General features: G+C 44.4%; 1 protein-coding gene across 1 annotated transcript in view; it reads left to right on the forward strand.

Moving 5' to 3' along the window:
• LOC134496782 (integrin alpha-D-like) overlaps positions 1-24263 on the forward strand; it is a 36892-nt gene extending 12629 nt beyond the window's left edge. Inside the window, exons 9-30 of the mRNA XM_063302494.1 lie at positions 764-914; positions 2096-2169; positions 3024-3156; positions 4195-4343; positions 5758-5892; positions 6675-6890; positions 9131-9261; positions 10180-10337; positions 11340-11491; positions 12128-12259; positions 13675-13748; positions 16227-16371; positions 16472-16585; positions 16681-16760; positions 18044-18127; positions 18260-18338; positions 20357-20464; positions 21088-21168; positions 21625-21741; positions 21929-22021; positions 22199-22309; positions 23028-24263. Of these exons, the coding sequence (XP_063158564.1) occupies positions 764-914; positions 2096-2169; positions 3024-3156; positions 4195-4343; positions 5758-5892; positions 6675-6890; positions 9131-9261; positions 10180-10337; positions 11340-11491; positions 12128-12259; positions 13675-13748; positions 16227-16371; positions 16472-16585; positions 16681-16760; positions 18044-18127; positions 18260-18338; positions 20357-20464; positions 21088-21168; positions 21625-21741; positions 21929-22021; positions 22199-22309; positions 23028-23126 (2616 nt within the window). The 3' untranslated portion in view covers positions 23127-24263. The remainder of the gene's footprint in view (positions 1-763; positions 915-2095; positions 2170-3023; positions 3157-4194; positions 4344-5757; positions 5893-6674; positions 6891-9130; positions 9262-10179; positions 10338-11339; positions 11492-12127; positions 12260-13674; positions 13749-16226; positions 16372-16471; positions 16586-16680; positions 16761-18043; positions 18128-18259; positions 18339-20356; positions 20465-21087; positions 21169-21624; positions 21742-21928; positions 22022-22198; positions 22310-23027) is intronic.
• Positions 24264-26998: the final 2735 nt, after the last annotated feature.

Raw genomic sequence — 26998 nt, forward strand, 5'->3', positions numbered from 1 at the left:
ATTTAATTTGCTTTCCTTTTCCCATGCAATGTTCTGCTTGTCTGGCAATCAGCAGAAATTCCTTGTCTGAAGTAAATTGGTACCTCTTTCTACAGAGGTATTAATTTTAAAATTTAATATTCTAAATGCTGAAATTCAGAAGTTCTGAATTTGGGAGGTTTGAAAGCGAAATGTTTATTTGATTCCTCTTTTTATTTTTCTGGCTGTAGGACTTGTCCTCTTCCTCACACCCATACCAACAACTAACCACAGTTCTTCTGAACTGTGGACATGGAGGTTCTTTTACTTGGGCATATCTAGGTGTTCTCTGAGATCTTTGAAGAACCAGCTGCTGATTTCAGTTGTGTTTAATGTTGGGGTGGGGGGGTCCTCAAGTCCTTTTATCTTCTCCATCCCAGCCTCAAGTTAGGAAATTCAGAAACTTGTGTATATATGTGTCTTTCAGCACAATGAATTCTTTTTTTATTAAAAGCATGTTCCTTTCCACCTATACTGTTCATTTATACTGACTTTGTGCTAGATTTTACTGTTGGGACTTCATGCAACTAACCTGGGAATCATAATGCATATAATCATGGTGTATATAACCTCCAAGTTTCCTTGGAGATAGAAAGTGACTGCTCAGTCACTTTCAGTTGCCAATCTTTTTCTGCCGTGCTGAACATTTGCTAAATGCAGCGGCTGTGTGGCATGAACTTATATGAGGGCCGTAGGAACCAGAGGGCACATTTTGAGATGTCCTCCTCTCTTTTCCCACATTAAGGTTGGCAGTGCTTTTTCAACAGACAAAGTCCAACAGGAACTGAAAGACATTGCATCTGAGCCAGATGATGACCACGTTTTCAAAGTCAATAATTTTAACGCTTTGAAAAGCATCCAGGACCAGTTGCAGAACAAAATCTTTGCCATTGAAGGTAATCTTGGGGCTTTAAGGAAGCAAACCTAGGAACTATTTCTTCTCTTTCCTCGTGAGGCAAGTTCATGTACAGAATTTTTCCTGAAATGAGGTTGAAGGAAGATGTATCATTCTGAGAATGATCCACTTGCAGTAGAGCTTAGCCATTCCATATGCTCTTGAGTATTACTGATCTGAACAAGCTTCTGATTTGGGGGCTGTCCTAAAACAGGGACTCAGGCAGAGATGTGACAAGCATTGACTTCCAGAACCAAATCATTCTTCCCCATTTATGCACAGGAAGTAGCTAGATGATCCAACCCAGCATAGTGCAGAGATGCAGTAAAATTGCTCAATATATCAGAAGAATGGAAATTAAATGATGAATCACTATAGACAAAGAGTGCACAGTATCCTCTTAGGACTGGCTAATTTGGTTTTTGTGGTTTATTTAATTATCCCTGCCCTGATATTTTCTGGCAGAGTGGCATATTCCCTCTGAACATGGCACTCATTTTGGACAACAGTAGAGAATACTGGGGGTGAATCAAAATGAGACACAAAAGGGCTTAAACTTCAGCCAACTGATTCCTGATGGAAAAAGTTGTGGGTTTTGTGAAAAACTGGTACTTGGAAGGAATCAACTGCTGGCATAGCAAGAGTTTGCAACCTCTTCTTTCGGATGATTTATGAATTGGTGCAGAAGTCACTGGCAAGGCCAGCTGCTTGATTTAGACTTTTGTGCACAATTTTGTGTGGTACTTTGCTGCTTGGTATAATGTTTTAGTTATTCTGGGGAGGATTTTAAAAGACGGTGGTTCATCATTTTAGTTTCATGTCGACGCTTAGCAACCACATAGATAGATTTGCTCTAGGAGGACCTGTCTCCAACATGTCCTTCAGGTCTTCCAGCGATGTACCCACTGCAACTGCAACCTAGTCCACCTTGTTGTTGGTCATCTTCTCTTTCCTTCTACCTTTCCCAGAATTATAGACTTCTCCAGAGACCTCAGCCTTTGCATAATGTGTTCATAGGATAGTTTGAGCCTAGCCATTTGTGCCTAGAGTGAGAACTCTGGGTTGATTTGTTCAATTACCCATTTGTTTGTTTTCTGGACTGAAGCAAGGATTACAAGATGCAATTTTACTGTAACCTTACTGATGGCATTCTCTCCTGTTTGTCCCTGTGCCTTCCCATAGGCACCCAGTTCCAGAGAAGCAGTTCCTTCCAGATGGAAATGTCCCAGGAAGGTTTAAGTGCCCTGCTGATCCCGGTGAGTCATTTTAGTCCCAGCACAAAGTAGTAGATTCAGTATTGGGACAGTGCTCAAAACGACTTGTACCCAGATTGAACTATGCTGCTGAAATGGCCAGAGATACTGTAGCTTAGCAGAAATTTGCAGAACTGTATTTTGAAAATGCCTATTTTTTCCCCAAAGTTTTCAATGCTTATTCTGGGAGAGAGGAATGTGAGAGAGGAATGGAGGGAAATAAAGGCCAGGAAAAGTATTCCTAAATCCCCCTGTGTTAGTATATGAGACAGTGACCTTGCTGGGTCTAAGCAGGATATATGCATCACCATTGTGGAAGAAAGCTGGGATATTAATATAACTGATGAACAGTCATGAAAACCAGAAACAGGCTTTAAAAACAACTCAGAAAGCAGATTCCCCAGATGCTGAATTCAGTGCCAATCGCTAGCATTACCCACAGCCTTAAGGACAACTGGTAGTATGGATGAACCCAGACAATCAAACGGAGCCCAAATAATAAATAGGGATTTCTACAAGGTGGAATACTTTCTACAAAATGGCTGCAGCATGCACAAATAAAGCCATGCGATGCACATAATGAAGGGGCAGGACTTGGATCACATGGTTGTGGCTGCCATTGTGACTTTTTTACCTCCCCCTACAGCTATATTTGGCAACAGTCCCAACAAGGGGGCACCTTCTCCTTCCAGTATGAATGTAATATCAACCCACAACAGTAGGAGGTGCTATGCAATAAGTTAACAGCTGAATTTGGAGTTTTTAATCTTTTCTTAAAACTAACAGATCTTTATTTTTTTTTTCAGTTGATCTTAATGTTGACTATATTCCTACTCTAATTTTTTGCTGTGATTTAGAAAGGCCCTGTCCTTGGAGCTGTGGGAGCCTATGACTGGTCTGGAGGGGTGATTTTATATCAAACCAGCAACCAGGACCCAGCATTTATTAATATCTCCAGCACCCTCAAAGATATGAGTAATTCATATCTTGGTAAGAAATAAAACCCCAAATTTCCCCCTTCCGTCCCATCATGTTCTGTCGGTATGCATTTCCCCCAGATACAACTCTTTCCAATAAGGGATTCTACTGAAATTATTATGATTGGGCTCTTTTACATTATCTCTGTTATTTTGGGATATACAAAGCTTTCTTCTAACCAGGTTAGACTACATTTTTCCATTTAGTTCAATGGTAGGAAGCAAGTTCACTAGTTTGCCTTCAAATACGGTGCATGTTTTGCAATTGATCATGCCCATCATGGCAACTGTTTTGAGAGTACGCCTGTAACACTGTCAAAATTCTGAATGCATTCCTGGTCCCAAAAGACGCAGGATCCTGTTAGATGATGCTCTAATTCTCTCTAATTTTAATGTCACTCTGGAATGTTACTTGATGGGTTTTGCAGCTCTGCTCTTTGATGTTATGATGAGCTTTCATGTGTTTTTTTATTGTCTACAACAGCCTTTCTCAACCTTTTGGACCCTGGAGGAACCCTTGAAATATTTTTCAGGCCTCGGGGAACCCCTGCACATTCAGGCTCAAATATAGGCCAGAAGTTACAAAATTATTATATTCGTTTCCTGTGTAGGCCTATATATATGCATTGACAGTGTTCTTAAACTAAAAATAAAGAATGAAACTTACCTCTTTAATGTGAAGCTGCCCAAATTTGAAATATTTTTTTGAATAAATTGTGATCTTCCAGGGAACTCCTAGTGACCTCTCATGGAACCCTAGGGTTTCACAGAACCCTGGTTGAGAAACCCTGGTCTACAACCTCAAGCATTTGGGAAGTAGAAGCTGCAGTTTTAATGAAGGAACACTCAGTAACTAGATTTTGGCAAACTTTACTTTTCGTGGGTGAGATGGGATACCTAAAAAAGACTCAATTTGACTTTGGATTGAGACACGATTTTTAGATCATTATCCTCCAAATGAATGCATCCCAAGCTTGATTGAACTTCTGAAAGTTTACTAGGTTCCTGTATCATCATATGACTTATTTTAGCTGTTTCCTCTCCCCTTTAGGCTATTCTTCTCAGCCTGTCCAGTTCAATGGGAGGAATGGTCTGGTAGTGGGAGCCCCTCGCTATGATCACATCGGCAAAGTTGTTTACTTTGAGAATGAACCCCTGAGCAGGGAATGGCGACCGAAGATGGAGGAAGTAGGAGAACAGGTATGAGCTGAGATAAAAAAGCTCCAACAGAATTGAGGCCACAGATAAAACCTCTGAAGGAGGGTCTGCATCAGGTTTCATCTAGACTATTACTCAGACCTGAAGGTTGTTAGGCAGAGATTCAAGGGCACAGGTTGAATACGTACACATATATCTTCAGGTTCAAAGTTTACGTCTCTTTTTCTTGTCTGTGTGCCCCAATGGACTGAGAGTGGATCACCTCTCTGAGGAAGGGGCAGCTGGTAATGTTCAGATGTTATTATGTAATGCACCTGTCTGGTCGCAGTCTCTTTCTACATCTGACCTTGCTTCTTCTAGCTGTCGCATGATGGAGGCTACAGTGATTACGCAGAAGTAAGATACCCTTTACAAGTTTTGTCTGATAGATGAATACTTCATAGATAATAAGTCTCCCTGGCATGTCTCCTTGGATCACTCCTTTATACCTTCAAGATGTGTTGATATACAAGTTCCTTGACTGCATCAAGGATGGACATGCTGGGGGGAGATGATGGGACTGGTATCCCAAAATATGTGGACCCACCGGGTTGGGTAAAGACACTAGATATTTCCCATAGCTTGATTTTAGGCCTCAGGTTCAGATTTTGATCATTCCACTGGTTGACCTCTTTCAAGAGAGGCAAGAATTCCTGCTAATGGGAAAAGGAATTTCTCCCAAGCTTTGCAGAGAGCTTCATGGCTGAAAGATAAAGATAATTTTACTTTGTTTTGGATTATAGTGCCCTGAGCCAGAAATAAGTTGGCTCAGCTGCCAAACTCCAAGATAGCTGATTTTAGAGAGCTGCAAAAAACCAAGTGGAAGCGCCCTGAGTTTCTGAAACTGTGCCTGATATTGCCTGTATGCTTCACAACATATTGTTGCAGTCCTAAAGATTAGACTCTTCAGAAACAAAAGCGTAATACTTGCATCAAGCGGTAACATCCCTCGGCTTCTGCAGTCTGAACATAAAACATGCAAATGATTGTCTTGCTCCGTTTTTTTTTGAAGTACATGTAGTCCTCAACTTATAACCATTTGTTTAGCAACTGTTCGAAGTTACAGAGGCACTGAAAAAAATGACTTGCAACGGGTCCTTGCACTTACGACCATTGCAGTGTCCCTGTGGTCAGAATTCAGGTGCTTAGCAACTGGCATGTATTTATGACAGTTGCAGCATCCTGGGGTCACATGATTGCTATTTGTGACCTTCCAACAGGCAAAGTCAATGAGGGAAGCTGGATTCACTTAATGACCACATGATTCACTTAATGACCATGATGAAAAGGTTGTAAGATTGGGCATGACTCACTTAATGACCACCTCACTTAGCGATAGAAGTTCCGGTCCAATTGTTATCGTAAGTCGAGGACTACCTGCAGAATGAAATTAAGAGGTGGTTATTTGATGCAACAGGTTGGTTCTTACTTTGGAGCAACTTTATGCTCAGTGGACCTCAACCAAGACACTAACACAGATTTGGTTCTGGTTGGAGCTCCCATGTACTACGATGCCATTACAGGAGGAAGGGTTCACATCTGTCTTTTTAAGGTAAGAGGAAAGGGGAGGCTTCTGGGTCTATGGAACAGAGAATAAATGGTGGTTGGACAGCTCTAAAGTTTCAATGATCTGCAGCATCCTCTCAGCAATTCCCAGTTTATGGATAAGGTTGAGGAGACACTTTTGCTTTTATTATTTCTTGATATTTTTGGAAGGCTGAGCTCCAAGACTGCAAACTTATATTTGAGATGAGTGTGACACTTCATATAAGCATTTTAATTTGGCAATGGAATCTTCCACTTGTTGCATTTGAGGAAAACTGTGTTTTAAACACTGGCTCTGTCGGGGCTTTGAAAGAGAGAGAGAAACTGTATGTGTGTCCGGAGATGTGAAACACCGAAGATCCATTTACGCAATGAACCCAAAATGGGTTGAGTACCATATTTCCTTCTCTCTGGGGAATCCTAGAAATGATGGTTTCTGCAATGAGAGGAAAGGCTAGAAGTTCAGAACCTTCACTAAACTACAAGTCCCAGAATTCCTTTGGTTTCTCCCTGTCTCAGCTGGGTACTGTCCAAAGGAAAAGGGAAAAACAATCCAGAAATTGGGTCAGACAATTTTGCTTGGGGATTCTTTGCGGAATTTTGGCAGTCCACGATGGACTAAAATTGTATCATAATGTAGATATGTCCAGGGATGTTTAATAAAATAGATCGAAGTAGAATCTAGAACTTTTAGGAATATTTGTAGAGGCTGTACCGCAGGGGCTGCCATCTGGGAAGTTATTTCTTTTGGATCGCAGCATTCCAGTGTATTTTTCTTACATTTTACAGAATGAAGCATTTTCTTGCACGGATAGCAGCACAGCTTTGAAAGGCCAGCCAGGACACACGTTTGGCCGCTTTGGGGCCAGCATTGCAGAAGTGGGTGACATCACTGGGGATAAATGGACGGATGTGGCCATTGGTGCTCCCTTGGAGGATGAGAATGCGGGAGCTGTGTATATATTTTCAGGGGAAAGGGCATCGATCCAGCCCTGTTATGTTCAGGTGAGCTAAGCCTCTGGCCTTGCGAAAGAAAGGGATTCTGAGAAAGTGCACTTATCCTGCATTCCAAGAGGGAGCGCTCTGCGGTCAGGCACCCTGCTGAATCACAGTTTCCACTGCTTCAGAATTGCTGATTGAAACAGTAATCCCTTTCAAGGAAAGAATCTTTCCTTATTTAATCAAGGAGACCTCCCGCTAAGCTCAGCCTGGAAGGAATATCCACCCGATTAGATGGGCGTTTCCCGCTGCATTTTAATCTTTGTGTTGAGCCCATTCTAATTGGAATTTTTAACCTTTTGCCTTGATTACGGCAGGAAGACTGCATGGTGGGATGGCTTGATTTCCTTCCCACGACATCTAGAGGTGCCTCGGCACAATTGACATCTTGGTCGCTTCCTCTTTGCAGAGCCTCAAAACCATGTGCTTACACACTGCAGTGGTTTCTGCGTTGTCATTAAAAAAAAAATGAACCACAGGGTGGGGTGATGGATACCCAGGTGCTGGGAATGCTCCAGGGTCTTTCCTCCTGATTTACTGGGAAGACTCTATGCAGTACCACTTACCCAGGTGTGCAGGGAGAGCTCTGAGTACATATGACTTCAAAGAGGCATCCTCCCCCACTTCCCACCCCCGCATGACCCGCCTTTCAGCCACTGCCCACAGCAGGCGACTCCAGGGGAGGAGTTAGGAGGCAGGTAGATATGCCCATCATCGTGTCTTCTGGCATCACCACATCGTTGCTGTGTAGAGTTGATAGTAAGAAGCCCAGGCTTGCTTACTATCTTACTGTATTGCTACGACCGTGACTGGATGAGGCCATAATTGCAACAAATCTCTAAAGAAGAAATGGCCTTTGTCTTTGATGATGATGATGATGATGATGATGGTGATGTTGATTAGATTTTTATCCCTACATGCATACATACATTCCTTCTTTTCACCCCTGTGGGTGGTATGTATCTTCCTCAACCTCGGGTCCTCTACCAGAGGCCTGGGAGTTTGAGGGTTCTGTGCAGGATCTTAGCTGCTCCTAGCACTGCTCTCTTCTGGACAGAGAGCTCTGATGTTGCTCCTGGGATCTGTTGGAGCCCCTCTACCAGCTTGGGGGTCACAGCCCTGAGTGCCCCTACCACCACTGGGACCACTTTGGGGCGGCTGGATAGCATAGTGGTTAGACGCCACCCTTTGATGAGGGAGCCAGGGTTTGAATCCCGGCTGATACCTACCTTACCCGTAGGGGTCCTTGAGCAAAGACCCCTTAACACTTCACCTGCCTACCTCGGATATGAGAGTGATATGAACTAAGAGAGTCATGCTGGCTTGGACGTTGCCTGGATTAACAAGGTCCACGTCAGATGTTGGGGAACTGGGACAATCTGACAGTAAGTGAGCTACTGGAACAAATCATACATGGACAAGACAAGAGAGCCTGGAATTGATCTGTCCCTATCCCTATCCCTATCCCTATCCCTATCCCTATCCCTATCCCTATCCCTATCCCTATCCCTATCCCTATCCCTATCCCTATCCCTGAGCTTCCCCCAATAGATTCAGTCTATCCCATTTCTTTCTGTTTCTGTAGGCGATTTTCTTCCTTTGCTTCTTGAATAGTTGCCTGAATTTCAACTGCATTTCAGCTTATGTCAGGCATCAATTGCTAGTTCCCCCACCCTCATTTGTCTTCATTTTTTGCCTAGTAAAATAGTGCCGAACTTTTTTTTTTAATGAAATAAAATCAGTCTCCTTTCCAACAAAGAAGAACATACATTTGGACAATGATGCTATTTGGGGGATTAAAAATAATAATTTATTACTATTGTCCCATCTACTTTCCCCAACTTCTGTTCACTTGAAAGCGGGAGAAGTTTAGCGGTGGAAAAAGGCCCTAACTTGACCCAGGAGAGAAACCTAACAGCACATGCGAGTAGAGAAAATTGCCCATGATTTTTGCAGGAAACATTAGGATTTTGTTTTACACTATTTGTTTCCCAAATGATTTCCTTGTTGAGTTTCTCCCAATAATTGGCATTACAGCTCCCACAAGCTCCAGACATTATGGCCAGTAGTTAATGAGACTGGGATTTGCAATCCCAAACAACTGGAGTATCCATATGCCTCTTAGAAAACAAAGCCCTGGTCTTCTCATTTGTTATTAATTTAATCTTTGATTAATCACAGGAACCCTGAGGCACCCAAGACTCATCCCCGTTCTTCCTAGCTTACCTCCCTTGATCTTTCCACAGCGCATTGAAGGACAGAAGTTTTCTGGAAGGTTCTTTTATTTTGGCCAAGCTATCAGTGGAGGAACAGATCTTACGGGGGATGGACTGCAGGACATCATTGTGGGACAACAAGGAAGAGTTTTGCTGATGAGGTGAGGAGGGAAGGCAGCCCCGTTTTCCTCCCAGTTCTTATGAGTACCTGAATGTGCATAATCCAGCCTATATACTCAGTAAAAAGAGATGTTTTCAATTAAGGCATGATTCTATTTATGTATTCACCTGGTGTTTACATTCCTTGTCTACCCTAACATAGAGACTCAGGGTTCCTCCATAGGCAGTCCCTCTTCTTCCTGTTGTGGATCTGACTCTGCCGTTGAGTTGACGAACTTAATGCGGAGCTGCCAGATGGAGCAAATGCTGTCATAATAATAGGGGGTTTGAGGGGGTGTAAAAAATGTTAAGATGGCAGCCAAACCACTCAAACAAAGCCCTGCCTGTTTTTCGTGTGCCACGCATGCTTAAAAAAAGTGGGCAAGGCTTTGATCATGTGGCTGTTGCTACCATCTTGACTTTTTTAACTTTCTGCAGATGGCCCTGGAGGATGGTCCTGCAGCATGAATGCTTGAGCTACAAATCAGGCAGTTTCCCACTGGCAGACCCTCTCACTCATCCTGGCTCCTGGGGCCCTGGGTTCGGTCCCTCCTGCAGGAGTCGAGACCTCATGGCCCTCTGCTTTTGAAACCAGCCAGTCTCTGGTGGTGGTTTTCTCACTGCAGAAACAAACCCAGCAAGACAACAGTGAAACTGGAGGAGGGGGGCACTGGCCGAAAGCCAGTTTTTGAACCCCCTTGTTGCTGCTGGAGGGGGCATTGTTTGACCCCACGGTTGGTACTGGTGAGGTCACTTGCCATGTGCTTCTGAGGACTGGGCGGTGAAGCCAGTGGCTGTGTGACGTGCCCTCAGCTCAGATTGTTACCTGCCAGGCTTTGGGCTGGCTCATGTTGAATGCCGTTTTCTGATCACAGGGAATCCTAATGAGAATGACCTTCCCCTTTTCTCCTTGCTTCCAGGTCCCGTCCTGTTCTGCAAGTGAAAGTCTCCATCACGTTCCGCCCACCTGCCATCCCCACCTCAGTCTTCCAGTGGCAGAGGACAACGCCTCTGGAGAACGTGGGCAGCATGGCAGAAGTGTGCTTTACTGTTTCGAAAATCACTCAGGATTTCCTAGGTGGTGAGAAATGCTGTACAAGTAATCCTTGCTTAACAACCATTTGTTTAGTGATGGTTCGGACTTAAGACAGTGCTGAAAAAACCAACTTACAACTGGTCCTCGCACTTACTGCCATCACAGCATCCCCGCGGTTACGTGATCGCGATTCGGGTGCTTGGCAACCAGTTCACATTTACGACTGTCAGAGCATCCTGCAGTCATGTGATCGCCATTTTCGACCTTCCCAGCTGGCTTCCGGCAAGCAAAATCAGTGGGGAACCATGTGATTCACTTAATGACCATGCAGTGATTTGCTTAATGACCATCACAAAAATGGTCATAAAATCGAGTCAGAGTTGCTTAACAACTGCATCGCTTAGCAACCAAAATTCCAGTCCCAATTGTGGTCGTTAAGTGAGGAGTACCTGTAGTCCTTCTACACCAGGCAGCATCCCTCAAACACATGCAGTGCAGACTCTTGGCTGATTTGAATGTACAAGGAGGCATGTGGTATAGCCCTCTTATTGGCCTCCTGCTTCCAACACCTTGTCCCTGATGCTCCTTTTCTAGCACTTACACTCACTGAGAAGACCTCCCCCACACCTCCCCCTGCACTGAACAGCTGATAGTGATGTCAGCTATCACTACGTCTTATTTTACCTCTTCATTTACTTTGTTCATTTCAATGTTTTCCCCACTCACAGCGTGGCTTCCCTCTTTCTTGTAGGCCTTGGATAATCCACCACCATCTATATTCGACTTAATGTCTGCAAGATGGTCACATTTTGTGCCCTCAGATTATTTATTATTATTAAATGAAGATGAGGTGTTGACACCACCCTTTATCAAGAAATTCTGTACGGAAACCTGGGGCTGGGGCAGGTGGAGGGAAGGGAGTCCCTGCCCTTCTTCCCCTGGCAGAGTGAAATCTTCACCCTCTGCTGAGACTAGTCATTCTTCTGCTTTCAGGACAGCAGTCCATCAGTAAAGATTTGACGCTCTCCTTTCTTCTCCCCCAAGATGAAATCCGTAGTGCGCTCTGGTACAGCCTGGCCCTGGATTCTCACAGAGCACACGCTCGAGCCTCCTTCAGTTCCAAGTCTCCTGTCCTGCAAGCAAACTTTTCAGCTGGACTTGAGCAGAAGTGCCAGAACCACTGGATTGAGCTGCCTGTGAGTTGGCATTATGTCCTGATGGTCTTCCCATAGACACCTCTGGGAGAACCGAAGGTCTGTGGTCAGAGAACGAAATTCCTCTGCCTTTTGTCTTCAAGAGGGCCTCATCCTCCTGAAGCCTCAAACTATCTGTATCTCAGATAGCAAGCTCTTCTCTCCTTCCTTTATGAATCGTAAGACCCGTCTCCACTCATGACTGGCTGCACACATCTCACTGCTGAATTTTAACTATCCTCTCAGTTTCCTGGCTGGAGATTGCCTGAAAGGCAGAAAATCAACTGATGCAGTCTTTCCATAACAGGCTTGTGTTATGCCATTCAGTGCATGGAAACCCTGATAAGAAACTTATAACATCGTTAGAGCATGTAATCTGGATTACATTTATTTAACGAAGTTGCAGCTTTCATTTGGCCTGCATGGTTTTATTACTTAGGGCTTGGCAGAGAGAGGCTTTGGATGCATCAAAAAATATCTGTAGTGTCCACTTGGATACTGATTGCACTCTTGGCTCTGTTGTTCAGCTCAAGAACAGATGTTCCCTGGTATGATTTAAAAAAGTAGTTCATCCTTTCTGCAGAAGGAGCTCATTGTGCATTTTTAGATACTTTTTTTTTTCTGTGTTGCCTCTCTCAGGTTGGCACCGAGGATACCTTGACACCCATCACCTTAGAGCTGAATTATAACCTCATGGGGAAATCCATCACTAAAGTCCCAGATCTCCGGCCCATCCTGAGCGAACGGTCAAAGCAAAACTACACAGCTGAGGTGATTATCCCTAAGGTTTATCGTGGTACAGCCAAAGCCAGCAACAGTGGGAACCATTGTGGTAGAGTGATGAAGGTGTTGGACTAGGAATGGGGAGGAGACCCAGGTTCTGGTCCCACTTCAGCCATGGAAGATCAGTAAGTGACTTAGGCCAGTCCCTTTCTCTCACCCCAAAAGCCACAGCAGGGTTGTGCTTATGATGTTGGACTAGGAGCAGGGAGGCCCAGGTTTTATTCCATCCTCAGACAGAAAGTCCCTGAAGCACTTTGGGTCAATCGCTCTCAGTCCAAAAGCCAATGTTGTATGGTAGTGAGAAGGTGCTGGAGCAGGAGTGGGGAGACCCAAGTTCTAGTTTTCCATGAGTCACAGAAGGTCCCTGGGGGACTTTGGGCCAGTCTCTCTCTCTCTCTCTCTTAGTCCAAAAACCAGGTGGGTCAGTGGTGAAAGTGTTGGAGTAGAAGCAGAGAGACCCAGGATCTAGTCCCCCCTCAGCCATGGAATCCCCCTAGGTGACTTTGGGCCAGTCCCTCTCTACGAGCCCAACCTACCTCACAGGGTTGCTGTTGGGGGGACAAATAAGAGGAGGGAGCACTAGGTAGGCCATCTTGCACTCCTGTAAAAGCACAAGGCAGGCCATAAATCAAATAACCTGCCAAAACTTGTTAGCCACCTTTGTGATCAAGTAGGCCCCCTCTTCTACAGTCCATTGCACAGGGGGTGGGGGGGGCAAGGGGTTATAGACTGACAAAAGCAGTACCCTTTTCCATGTGTGTTGCAACCTCACTTGCATGCCCACAAAGCAGGAGGCGCTTGTGCTGCAACATCACAATGCTGCTTTCATGATTCTGCTCAAGATGGCAAGATCCTGTGGGCACTGCTCCCTATAGTGTTCTCTCTTTTCCCTGCATGGCCGGAGTGATGATTTATTTGCCCTTGAGGACCATACATGGCAACAACTATTGGACAGAAGATCACACGCCAGTCATAAGTGTGGCTACAGCAGAGCAGTGGGGGCAGGGGGCATTCCTTCTCCTTCTCTCCAAGCCACAGGCTTCACCTCACACTGATAAAGGTGTGCAAGCACACTTTTAAGCACAATCAATCTGGATTCACACATTGCTCTGTGACAGTGTTTTTCAAACTTGAAACTTTAAGAGGTTTGGACTTCAACTCCCAGAATCCCCCAGTCAGATGCAAATGGGCTGTGGGTTGCCCCATATTGCTCAGTAAATGCCATTCATTTTCATCTTGAGTTGCCTTTAAGTTATTGTACAAGCCCAGTAGAAAATAAATGTCTGTCATAGGTAAGGAAACCAATCTGACAGAAGAAATGAATATTGATGCAACGTTCGAGGAACAGAGCCAAGTCATCAAAGCTGAGGTGTACTTTAATCCCCCCACTTCTTTTTTTGTAGCTCCCCTTTGAGAAGAACTGTGGCAGTGACGGGCAATGTGAAGACATTTTGCAAACCTCATTTACTTTCTCAGGGTAGGAGGAATACTATCTCCCACACTTTCTACCTTACATCTCTATTATTTATGGCATACCTCAGCTGACAAAATCCTGAATACGCTACCAGATTTCCTTTTCTGACGACTTTGGGAAGGTTTCTATGACAAGGACATTTTCCAGTCCTTTCTGTTGTGCAAAGTGGTTATAGATTCATCCGGCCCCTGGACAGATCCCCGGCCTTACCAGTCCATGGAGATTTTAAAAGTTAACCTCCATCCACTTGTTCCTTCACTCTGATTGGTTATATCTATACTAGTGCTTTGTACAATGTTACCCCTAATCTCTTCAAATACTGTGCTTGTTAGATCAAACCATATTGCTTGGAACCCTTATAAGTTAAAAACATAAGATGGCTTGAATCACGTTTGAAAGTACATTGCAAACTAATTGCTTTAATGGAATAAGCTCGGCTTGTGAACGTTAATAGGATTGATTGATTCAGAATTCCTTGACTAATAAGCATTTTTCATAAGAATTCAGGTAATCTTCAAATAAAGAGAAAGGGTTGGATCTGGTCTATGTTAGGTAAAGGTAAAGGTTTCCCTTGACGTAAAGTCCAGTCGAATCCGACTCTAGGGGGCGGTGCTCATCTCCGTTTCTAAGCCTTGGAGCCGGCGTTGTCATAGACACTTCCAGGTCATGTGGCCAGCATGACGACTCGGAACGCCGTTACCTTCCCGCCGAAGCGGTACCTATTGATCTACTCACATTTGCATGTTTTCGAACTGCTAGGTGAGCAGGAGCTGGGACGAGCAACGGGAGCTCACCCCGCCGCGCGGTTTCGAACCGCCGACCTTCCGATCGGCAGCTCAGCGGTTTAACCCGCAGTGCCACTGCGTCCCTCTATGTTACATGTGCTGAAATCCATTGAGAGGAATGTGGGAAGCTGCTTGTCAGATCCCCCCGATCAAAGGTTTCACAGAAACCCTTATCGGAGCATCTACCATCATTTCCTTCTATAAGGAATGGAATCCGTGTCGCCAGATGGGAGGGGGTATGAAGTTGGAGTGTGAAGTGGTTTATTATGGCTATGGAGGACATCAAGGACATGGGGTTGAGATATGCCAGGAATACCATCTGGATGGGAGGGGGTTGACATGGTTTCATGGGAAAGGGGACTAACTAAGAGAATGTAGTTTTTAAGTTAGGTTTGAGTGGAAATCTTTATTCGCAGCTTGCCTTCTGTACTGTTCATTACGCTTCATTAAAACAGTTAAAGGAATCCCAGCCGACTGACTGTGATAGTGTGAATGCTCAAATGATCAGGTGCTGACACTGCTCATGTCAAAGTTAAGGTCCACTGATTTCAGATGGAACATGGTTGAACCAATTAGTTCTCCAAGATTGTACATTTTAACTCAGAAGTAAGTTCTATTCGTTGCAGTGGGGTTTACTGCCTGAAAAATGGAGTTTGTTCCTCTGAAGCACCTGAATAATCCTAATGAGATACCTGGGGACAACAGTGTATGTGCTACACTTTCCCTTGAGCCTATCCCAAGCACTATCTAATTTTATTTTTCCAAATTGTTTTAGTTAAAGAAATGAATAGGAGGCATAACCTGTATTTCCAACAATGGATCTGGGCCCTGTGTAGACCCCAGCAGTATTCTTAGGAAATAAAATGGTAGATTAGAGCAGCCAAGTGCTTGTTTACCATTTGCTATATAAATATTTAATAATAATAATAATAATAATAATAATAATAATAATAATAATAATAATATATTAAGCTTGCGTGCTGCCTGACTCAACAACTCTGGGCAGCTCACAACAAACAAAGAAATTACAATACAATCAATACAACATAAAAAATAAAGATGTTTGGTAATTGTCCGCTCCCAAGCCTTGCAAGACGAGTGTAACATGTTCTCCATATTCCCAAGGGCCCCCTCCGAGCTTCCAAACACACTTTGCGGAAGCTGAGCTTAGTAATTGCAAATAGTGTACAAAGGAAGAAAGCAGAAGGTAACTGGGATCTACGGGTAGTTTGCTGAGAGAGTTTCATTGAAACTGTAAACAAAATCATGCTCTCCTTTCTCCCCTACCCTAAATTATACTCTAGAAGTAAAGAAATGTGGGTGTAACCAGGAATGCATTTTTCTGCGTCTTGATTTGGAATCCAACTCAGTTCTCAAATTTCGAGATTGAGAATACCATTTTTCTACATGTTTTATGGTCAGTTGACTCCTAATCAGCTATTAATGTATTCTAAGTGTATGAAAACCATGCTAATCCCACATCCCTGACATCTTACCCTTGTAATGGGATACTTAACAAATTCAGCAGTGATGAACAGCAAGGGGTGGTTTTTCTTTCACATCGTTGAATGCAAATGTAAGTACCGAGTTTATTGATTTTCTTTTACTGATTCATCAAATATTGTGGCCTGTGTAAGAGCTTGGAATCTGAGACCTCTAACCAGACACATAGACTCCTTTCTTGGTTCCCACTCAGCCTGGAAACTTTAGATGTGGGTTTGACTCCCAAGTTCAACATAACAGCCTCCCTTCAGAACCTCGGGGAGGATTCCTACCGCAGCACTTTATGCATCTTCTACCCTGCACGGCTGTCCTATCGCAAAGTCACATTGCTGCAACAGGTGAGTGAAAAAGGATGCCAGCAGAGGTGCAGAGGAGGGGTGGGACCCACTTGGTTGCAATGTTCCTCCCCTCAAAACTTTGTCTGCACCCCTGTCTCAGGCCAGCAGAAAGGTGGCGCGGGTCCAGTGCCACTCAGCCCCTGCCCGGGAGGAAGAGGCCTGCCGGAATTCCACCTGCAGTGTCAACCACCCTATTTTCTGGAGTGGAGCAGAGGTGGGATCTGTTTCCTCTGGGTATTTCACTGCCACAACGATGGAGGATGACTGTAGCTGTACCCCACTTACTCTCCCCATCTTTGCATGTTTCAGGCTATTTTTGTTGCCACATTTGATGTCTCCCCGCATGTTGATCTAGGAGACACACTGCAGATCACAGTCAAAGCTGACAGGTAACATCCCCACTCCTGGGTCTTATGGGTTAACAGAAGCCAACATTATTCAGTTGCTTTTGATGGTGGAGGCTGGTGGCCAACACAAAGGCCACAACTGTGTGTGTGTGTGTGTGTGTGTGTGTGTGTAACTGAAATTACTGTTTCGAGATATGAGTTATTTGGGAGCCAACCCTGCAGTGTGAGATACTGTACTGCAGCAGCTTTGAAGTTGCCTCATTGGGGTGCCCTGGAATTTCTCTGAAGACTTATTAGGGATTTCTCATTAGGAAAATCAAAACAGAAGAGAAGTGTCGCTTGAGGACAGTGTAGCCATCACAGCTGAGTATTCACTGCAGTATGTACAAAAGTGAAAGGTGAAAGGTCCCTTGTGCAAGCACCGAGTCATGTCTGACCCTCTGGAGGGATGCTGATTTCATGACGTGTTCTTGGCAGACTATAGAGCGGGGTGGTTTGCCATTGCCTTCCCCAGTCGTCACCTTCCCCAGTGAGCCGGGTGCTCATTTTACTGACCTTGGAAGGATGGAAGGCTGACTCGACCTGAGCCGGCTACCCGAGAGAGAATCCAGCTTCCCCTGGGATCGAACTCGGGTCGTGGGGAGAGTTTCGCTTGCAATACTGCCGCCTGCCACCCTGCGCCCCACGAGGCTCTTACGAACAAAAGTAGTGAAACCTTAAAGGTTGCCCGGTGTCATATGTAAGGCCATGTTCTAGTGTCCTCAGTGGAGTTCTGGTACTTGGCAGAAGGCAAATTCAAGTAGGCTATGACCTTCAAAAGCCAAATGTTTGAAAACACATGAATGTAAATCATGTTTTTTGGTAAAACTCTACAGGCCTCCTTTATTCTTTTGAGGGCGGGAGAAAAGAATATTAGCTGAAAAAGAGTGATTTACAAGGAGACCAAAAACACTGTGCACTTCTGCATAGTAGAGCACTCTTGTCATCCCGGGCTTTAATCTTTAACTCGTCCGTACTAATTCTGTAGGCGTCTTGCACGGTGTTTCTCCCAGGGCCGTGACATTTTAGAAATAAAATTGATTTGTGATTTGCAAGAATACTGGCCCTTGGGAGCAATGAGGGAAGATTCATATTAAGACAAGGCAAGACTGAGAAGCAAAAAAAAAAAAAAATGGAGCCAAAGGTTCATGCTATATATCTTGACAAAGCATTTTTGCTGCAGAGCATGATGGGGACTGTGATATAAAAAGCATAGCATGATAGAATAGTACAGGTTGTTTGAGATTTTCTTGATTAATTTACTATGTTTTCTTCGACCTGTCCAGTGAAAATGGGGGCACCACCATCAAGGACATCAGTTATGAAGCCACCTTGCCTGTCAGATACGCTGTGTACCTCCTTATCAACACGTAAGTGGCTATGGATATTTTAGAAAGAAGATAGAATGTGGACAGTGCCCTCTGCAAAGCTCATTCCTCTCTCAAGGATTTGGTCTCTGGGACCTTCCATTTCTTCCAAAGTTCTCTGTTGAATCTCCTCAGGGTCGATGAGTCTACCACGTATGTGAACTTCACCGCAGGCCAGGAAGAAGCACGCAAGACGGTTGAACATCGATATGAGGTGAAGGGCCAAAGGAATAGGAAAGTGTAGCCCAGAGGTTGGTGGGAAGAGGAGAAAGATATCACAGGGAAAAATTGATGGAGAGATGATGGGCAAAAGTGAGACTTCTCCTAACACTGCCATCAAGTGAAACATTAAAAGTAAGTTTACAAAATTCCAGTAAACTTAGACTGGTTTTCATAGAACAATGTACTTCTCATGGCTCCTACTAAGAATCCAGGTGATAATTTGGTGGTATATTTTCAAGTGGTACATTTTATAGTGATTTTATAATTTTGTGATAATATTTTAAATAATTATTTTATTCTTTTATAATGATTGTTCTTATTTGTTCATTGTTTTTATCTTGTTGTGTGCTGCCCAGAGTTCCCTTGTGTGAGATGGGCAGCCATATAAATGTGAACAATCAATCAATCAATCAATCAGGGATAATGAGGATTGTTACTTAGAGGTCTACCGGATTATAAGCCTTTCCATCTCCCAGTTCTTCTCAGTCTTTTTAAAATGCACCAAAGATTTCAGCTGATTTGACTATTTGCAGATTTATTCCCACACTGGGATGCTATAACATGTCTGTATGTGTGTTAGAGCTTGCACACAACTGTTCCCCAATCAGTGCTTGCTTGCTATCATTTCAAATGGACCACCAGGGGTGTCTGTGGAGGAGGGGCTCAAAAAAGATGGTGGTCCTGTCCATGAGATTGAAGCTGCCATTTTGACTCCCCCCTCCTCATAGATGTCCCTGTGAACAAACAAGCATCTCTCCCCCATCTTCTCCGAAAGAAGAAAAAATAAGCTTTCCCTTCTCCTTATATTTGACAATTTGAGAGGAAGGCCAATTGTTAAAAAGCACATCTTCCAAACATTCCCAGTCATCCCTACAGCAAATGTTGGTTGTCTTCTACCTCAGTGTTCCTCAACATTGCAGCTTGAAGCTGTGTGGACTTCAACTCCCAGAATTCCCCAGCCAGCGATGCTGGCTGGGAAATTCTGGGAGTTGAAGTCCACACAGCTTCAAGCTGCCAAGGTTGAGGAACACTGCTCTACCTCACAGTGCCCTGTAATGCTGGCACACCAGAAGGACCAAGACAGTGGCTGCAACTGGGTGATCAAAGCCCCACCCTTTTATGTGTGTTGTAAAAGAGGGTGGGACTTCAGTGCAGGGTCACAACTGGTCCCTTGACTTTTCTTACCCCATCCTGCCCCCAGCAGATGCCCCAGGATGCCAGCATGTTGCTTGATGGGAATTTAGAAAGACCAGAATCCTCACCAAGGGGAGCCCAGATTGCCCCTTCAAACACAAGGCAGCAATGACACTGTTGTGTTTGAAGCAGCACTCACCAGAGGAATATAGCATTTCCATTCAAGTGTAAAACAGCACTGGCACAAATATAGGTCGCGATGCCATGCCCTCCCAGTGGTAAGGTGGGATTGTAGGCAACCAAGTCATTCTGCCTGGGATTGGGCGGGGTTGCTCTGTGACCCAGAAGATCCTTGGTTGTCCTTCCCACCTTGTCCTGAACAATAATACTAAGAAACCCTGGGAAGTGGAATGCAAAGACTCTGTATTCCTTTAAAGCAGTGTTTTTCAAACTTGGCACCTTTAAGAGGTGTGAACTTCAACTCCCAGAATTCCCCAGCCAGCATGGTCCCCCCCAGCATGCTGGCTAGGGAATTCTGGGAATTGAAGTCCACCCATCTTAAAGTTGCCAAGGTTGAGAAACACTGATCTACTTGAGAGGAACTTGATGGAGAGGCTGAGAGATTATGGCCAGAGGTGCTGTAGTAGTTCCTGCACTGAGCAAGGAGTTGGATCTGATGATCTCTAAGGCCCCTTCCCTTATCATTCCCTGCTTGCAACTTCAAGGGCATGGTCTACTTTATGACGTCTGGGTGCTACCACTTCGTTTCACTTTCTTACAGAACAGCACTGGAAGGGAGGGAGGATATCTTTCTGGCAGAAAAGAGGTGGAGATGAGAGTGGAAACATTTGATCAGAATCTGTTTTTTTTTTTCAGGTGAAGAATCTTCGTAAACGAAGCATCCCTTTCAGGGTGACATTTCAGATACCAGTAAAACTGAAAGGGATTCCTGTTTGGAACGTGTTTCAAGTCATTCCTTCTGAGGTATGCTATCTATTTTGGACTATCCTGTTGTGGCTTTCTGCTAATTCCACTGAAAACCCCCCTGGCTGGGAAAATATGTGCTGGAGATATTTAGCCTAGGTGGGCCAGCCACCTGCAATGCACTTCACTGAAGCATTTCATCTTCGGATGTGACTTGGCCCACCTCACCAGAGTGTCCAGGCTGGGCCAATCTGACTCACCTGCCTGCTTTGACTTGATAACAGGGGGTTCTGTGTGTGCACGTGTGCGCAGCGCATTTGCAGAAGCCCCTTTTCTAGATCAGGTTGAATCAGTACAACTGCTCCACCCCAACCATGAGAACTAGATTCCTGCTTTGTTTCAAAGGGATGCTTTAGTTGAGTCTCTGCTGAAGAAAAGAACCCTTCGAGGATCTGCAGAACCCAACTGAAGATCCTTCTTCCAGCATCTGGAACTCACTTGGAACCAGGACTTGGAGATACAAACTCCTTACAAGCCCCCCACCACTACAGCCTTCCCTGAGGAGAAGCAAAAGATTTGTCTTCTGCTCCATCCATCACCTTCTGCTACTAATGATTGGAGTTGAAGTCCACCCATCTTAAAGTTGCTAAGGTTGAGAAACACTGACTTCTCTTTTTCTGCAGCCTGAAGTGGCCAAGTGTGACTTGGAGAGAGAAACTCCAGGCTCCAAGAATCTTCTGGCAAAGGAGCCACATCCCCAGCTGGTGAGCATGCTGGCCCTTCTTTTTGGGGCCAACTGCATTCTGTGGCTCTTTCTGAGAGAAGTCATACATATCGATTTATGAGAATCCTCAGGCAGGACTAAGGCGTCTTGAAACAATAATGCCGCTCCACTTAATTATCATGCCATCCATACTTAGCTAGCTTGCTGATCAGCATCTCACAGGGGTCTCCAAAACATCTTATGTCTAAGGCACATAATGTATCTACAATCTATTAAGGCAGTTACTCTATAATCTGGAAAGTTTTAAAAAATAAATACCCTTCACAACCATGAAAACTAGGAAGTTGGTAGAAAGAAGGAAACAGTGGATATTATCAGGATGTTCAATTCCATAACTAATACTGGAAGTGCAGACTTGTAGCTTGTCAAAGACCATTTTGCCCTTGTATGATTTCCCCCTTTGGCCTTATCCCGGATCTCTTTTTATTTCTCCCAGGACTGCTCCGTTGCCTCCTGCAAAATAATCTGTTGTGACATTTTGTCACTGAAGATGCAGAAAAAGCCACTGGAGTTCAGGATCAAAGGAGACATCAATTTCCACTGGACGTCTCAGGTACAGAGGCTGAGTTTCTTGAACTGCGAGATATTCACAGGTGGTCCTGCTCCACCACAGAGCTAGAACAGTCTCCGTGCTGGGAAGGAGGATTTCCTGCCTTACTTGCCTTATTGATTCCCATTTTTGGTGGAACCTGTGGGCAAAGAGGTGGTCATCTTTCAGAGATAACAGATCTCTCTTCCAGATCCAACAGAAGAAAGTTAGTTTGGTGAGCTCCGCACAGATTTCTTATGACAAGAGAAAATACACGCAAGAGGAGGGCTTTCCACAAACTCAGGTAATGAAGAAGGGGATGACGTGAGGCACGGACTGGAAGCTGAGCCTCTGGGCTTTCTTCCCCAGCCCGTGGAGGGGGGTGATGGCCAATGGATTAGAACTGGTCCTTGACACCTGGATGCCTGGATTGTCAGACTGTGCCCAACCTCTCTGTCATCTTTCTCCCCACTGTTCCCAGGCGCAGACAATGGTGGAGCAGATCGAGATCCACAACAGCCTCCCGGTTATCATTGGCAGCTCTTTGGGAGGTTTAATCCTTCTAGTTCTCACAACTACAGCCTTGTATAAGGTGAAGTCGAATCTGGGGTGGGAAAGGGCACAGAACAGAATCTTACTTACCCTTCCCTATCAGGTCCTGCTGTTTTATCTGAACTGCAAACCGGCAATTAAGCCTGCACATTCCAAAGGCTTCTCACCAAAGGAGTTATCTTAGCCCTTCACCAGCCCTTCTTGGCCAAATGACAGGATGTGATTTTCATAGCCCTCTGAGCCTTGGCTGCTCTCTTAAGCCTACAGGTAGTCCTTGCTTAACAGCCATTCATTTAGTGATGGTTCGGACTTATGACAGTGCTGAAAAAAACGACTTGTGGCCAGTCCTCACACTTACGACCATTGCTGCGTCCCTGCAGTCACATGATCATGATTTAGGCACTTGGCAACAGGTTCACATTTATGACTGTCACAGTACCCTGTGGTCACATGGTCACCATTTTAGACCTTCTCGGCTGGTTTCTGGCAAGCAAAAGCTATGGGGAACTGCATGATTTGCTTAATGGCCATGTGGTTTGCTTAATGCTCACAGTGATTCACTTAACAACCACCGCAAAGAGGTCATAAAATCAGGTCAGATTCACTTAATGACCACTTCACTTAGCAACCAAAATTCTGGTCCCAGTTGTGGTCGTTAAGCAAGCACTACCCGTAAGGGCTGGTGTCCTTTGTTTGCTTGAAGAGAAATCTTGTGTTTGCTTTCTGTTTCTCTTACTTCCATTTCTCTCTCTCTCTAGGTTGGGTTCTTCAAGCGTCAATACAAGCAGATGCTGGAGGAGGCCGGAGCTGAGAATGAAGCCGTTGGTCCATCCTCACCAAATATAGAGTCCTCCTAGCAAAGACCTTGTCTCCTCCTAATAATCCTGCTGAGTCTTTTCAGATGTTCAGATGGAGCTCTGTTTTGAGCACCTAAGAAAAGGTGTGCCAGATGAGTTCATCAACCAATTTATTACAGTGCCCTCAAGATACTTCAGAAAAGCCCAGAAGGCAGAACTAAAGCAGAATCCATCCTTTCTTCTTGCTCACAGTAACTGATATGTATTCCCTGCCTCTAAACACAAGATGTCTGCTGATTTGGGCTGATTGACAGACCCTGCCTACATGTATGTTTCATATCCCTTTAAAAATTTGTCTAAGCTGATGGCTGTCTTCCTGAGATCTTTTGATATCTCTCCTTGACTGGAAAGATCCAGCTTCTGACACCCATGTTGAGAAGTGGTAACAACTTGTTTTGAGCGCGCTGGTTGAAATCAAGCTTTCTCTCTTGAATGGAGAACATACATGCCTCTTCCTCTTATTTGGTCGTGAGAGGCAAGAAATCATGGAAAAGGTGGTTGGTCTTCTTCTCCTGATGAAGCCCTGCCAGGTTAAGGTTCTTCCTCATGACAGCAGTAAGGTGCATTCCTGCAGTCAATCAGTTGGCAGAAAAAACGACTAGTATACTTTGAAATGTACTGACAGCCATGCAAACTGCCTCATCGGGAATGTGGCTTGAGATGGGTCCTGTCCATGCAGATTTACTCTGGGACAATCCAAGGATAGTGATTGGTAGATTCCCCAGGCTTTGTTTCTGCTCCCACCCAGGGCCAGCTGCCAGGGGGAGAAGCCTCCACCAGTCATTCTCCTTCAAGTGTGGTGGATGGCTTGGACGAGACTGAGTGGCACCTGGAAGGAAGGCCAGTGGGTTGAGCTATTTTTCCACAGAGGTCTGCCATTCTTCTAAAAGGCTGGTAAGCAGGTTCTCTAGTCTTGAGTTACTTGTGCTAGAAGGGGAAACTGGCAGAATTCTTGGCAATTTCATCCCAGCTCCCAAATATCCCAAATGGCTAAGAGTTGCTTCGAGGAATGGCAGTGCCCACAGCTAGTGGATACAGTTGGTAATGCCTGAAAGTAGCCAGCGGGATACCCAAAGTGTTGTTAGAGTAGGGCAGTGTTTCCCAACCTTGGCAACTTTAAGGTGTGTGGACTTCAACTCCCAGAATCCCCCCAGTCAACCTGAAGTCCACACATCTTAAAATTGCCAAGGTTGAGAAACACTGTTGACACTATTGCTTTATGCCACAGGGCAAAACCACGTTGCACCCCCAGGGGTCAGCAGAACACAACAATTGCCTCTTAAGTAACCAAGCTGTACAAACCAGAAATCCAGACCTTGACGTTTGTTTTTTGCAATTGGCTTGCAGCACTGGAGGAAAGCATTTCTGGATTCTTGGCAGCCAGCCTTCTATTTCCCAGACAAACCTTTTCATATGGTAACAGGCGGAAGATTTCATTAAACACCTATCTGAACTACTTAGAGGGGAAAAACACTATCATAAGGGAAATCTCTCCTGCTTGTAATAAGAAAAATAAGAAAAGGCAAAAAGAAGTACATTAAAAAAAAATCCAGTAAGTCAACATCGAGGTGGCACTAATTCTTCTGGAGATAATTTGGACCACCAATGAAGCAGTCACAACTCTATGTACCCTAAATGTCTCAGGTTCATACCCAAAATCATCAACCCAAATGCTGCCTATGAAATCAGCCAACGCAGAGAATGCTAAAGCAAGAGACGACTTTTCATCCAACTATTCTGAAGTTGATAAAAATGCCCCAGGCAGGGTTCTGACACTAGAGAGATCATGAGTGACTCTGGGCCAGTCACTTTCTCTCTTAGCCCAGCCCACCTCACACGGATGTTCTTAGGAAAAATAGGAGAAGTGCCATGTGCACCACTTTGAGTTCCTGTACAAAAAAGGGCAATCAATCAAAATCAAATCAATCAAATCAAATCAAACCAAACCAAATCAAATCTGTTGGGTATCATTGCTGGAACACTGTAGAAGACATTTGTTTTTTTCCAAAGCAATAGCCACTTTAAATATTACTGGTTGACTAAATACTGGTATGGAAGCCTATGTTTCAGGTCAAATGAAGCTTTAGTTCCTTTTTCTGGTACTTTACCTTTGTATTATGGGGAGAAGCTTTGAAAGGAATCCTTGTAGAAACTAAGAAGCTTAACATTTTCCTCCATTTGTTTAAAAAGGGATGAATGTAAAATATTCAAGCTTTGTTGCATTTTCTTTTCATCCCCACATACTTTTCAATGCTGCAGCCACTCCCGCTCTCTGGCCTATTCTGGTGCTATGCAACAATGTAAGAGAGCACAGCTGGATTAGACTAACCCCCTATGCTTTCTGGATAGAGAGAGTAAAGAAGATGACCTTGACAGAGATAGGCCAGATCCATTACCAAAGAGACCCAGGGAAAAGCCTTAAGTCCAAAACAAGACGTTATGTGAAAGCAGCCTAGACAGACACCTCCATAATAATTCACATTAGTAGGCGGGGGGAGCACAATCAGACTTGCCAGATTCTGTTACTGTAGCCAATATTAGTAAAAATAGTTTTAGTCATCCTTTGGAGTTGGTTTGTTGGTTTGGTCTACATCAGTGTTTCTCATCCTTGGGAACTTTAAGATGTGTGGACTTCAACTCCCAGAATTTCCCATGGCTGGCTGGGGAATTCTGGGAGTTGAAGTCCACACATCTTAAAGTTCCCAAGAAACACTGGTCTACACAGTGGGGCTCACACTGACCAGTTCTGCAGCCCAGGGATCTCTGCAGGTTGGTCCTTTCACCCATACTTAAATCATGGATGCAAAGTTATTACTAATCAACCAAGCATTTAAGCACATTAGTAGACCTGAGGGTAGACCAGTAGTTTGCTGATTGGAAAAGTAAACAGAGAGAAATGGCACAAGATACCTTCCTTCTCTTCTTCTTACCTGACATGTTAATCCCCCAAGGCTATCCTGATCTCTACTCTAAGGACTCTTAGCTGTAAACATTGGTTCTCATCCTAACAGGGATTGAAGCAATCGTTGTGTAACTAATCCATAGCTGCAAACCCATCTTAGTCAGGGAAGGGGAACAACCTCCCTCCTCTTTGGTCCAGAGTGAAGCTGTGAGAAGAAAGAAGCCCCCCAGCATACATACTGGTTTGCACGAAGATTAGGTTGAAAGCCAGGCATATGCTAACTGGAAGTGGATACCTTTGCAGAATCCTTCCACTAAGGCTAGCAGCATTATGTGTGAACAAGGTCAACAGCTGAACCCAGAAGGTATTCCAAGACTGGGTTTCATGGTGCAGGGTCAAATAAAAGACCTTCCGTTGTAACTTTGCCATGATTTCTGATTGGTAGCGTAAGAAGATGCTGATTGGGTTCTGGATGACAACTGTTATTAGGCAATGATACTGCTGCATGAGTGCATTTGATGAGATGTCACATTTCTGTGGAATACGACCTCTCTGTGACGTGTGTAGGAAAATAGATGTGGCTGTTTGTTACCGTATCTGTTGAAAGATCTGGAGCTAGCAATAGAAACCCTTGGGGTTCTTTCACTGTGAGAAAGACCAGGATCTAAGAGCTGATGGACAACGAAAAGCAAAACATTATAGACAAGTAAATGTGGTGACGAGAAACAGGCATGGAAAGGGAGCGCATCAGACTAAAGCAACTTTCTACCTGATAGAGAACTCCAATGAATGTTAACACATATGAAGCTTTGCTTGCCACATGCTGCAAAAGTCACGCACAGTCTACTAGAATATTTTAAGCACTTACTCTAATAATACATTCCCTTTGGAGACTGGACTTTCTGCATTTGCTTTCAGCTTCGTTTATAAATAGACCCAGGAATCCACTGGAGGGAGGGAAGGATTGTTA

This window comes from Candoia aspera, chromosome 4 (genome assembly GCF_035149785.1).
Source record: "Candoia aspera isolate rCanAsp1 chromosome 4, rCanAsp1.hap2, whole genome shotgun sequence".
In the NCBI taxonomy this organism is placed as follows: Eukaryota; Metazoa; Chordata; class Lepidosauria; order Squamata; family Boidae; genus Candoia; species Candoia aspera.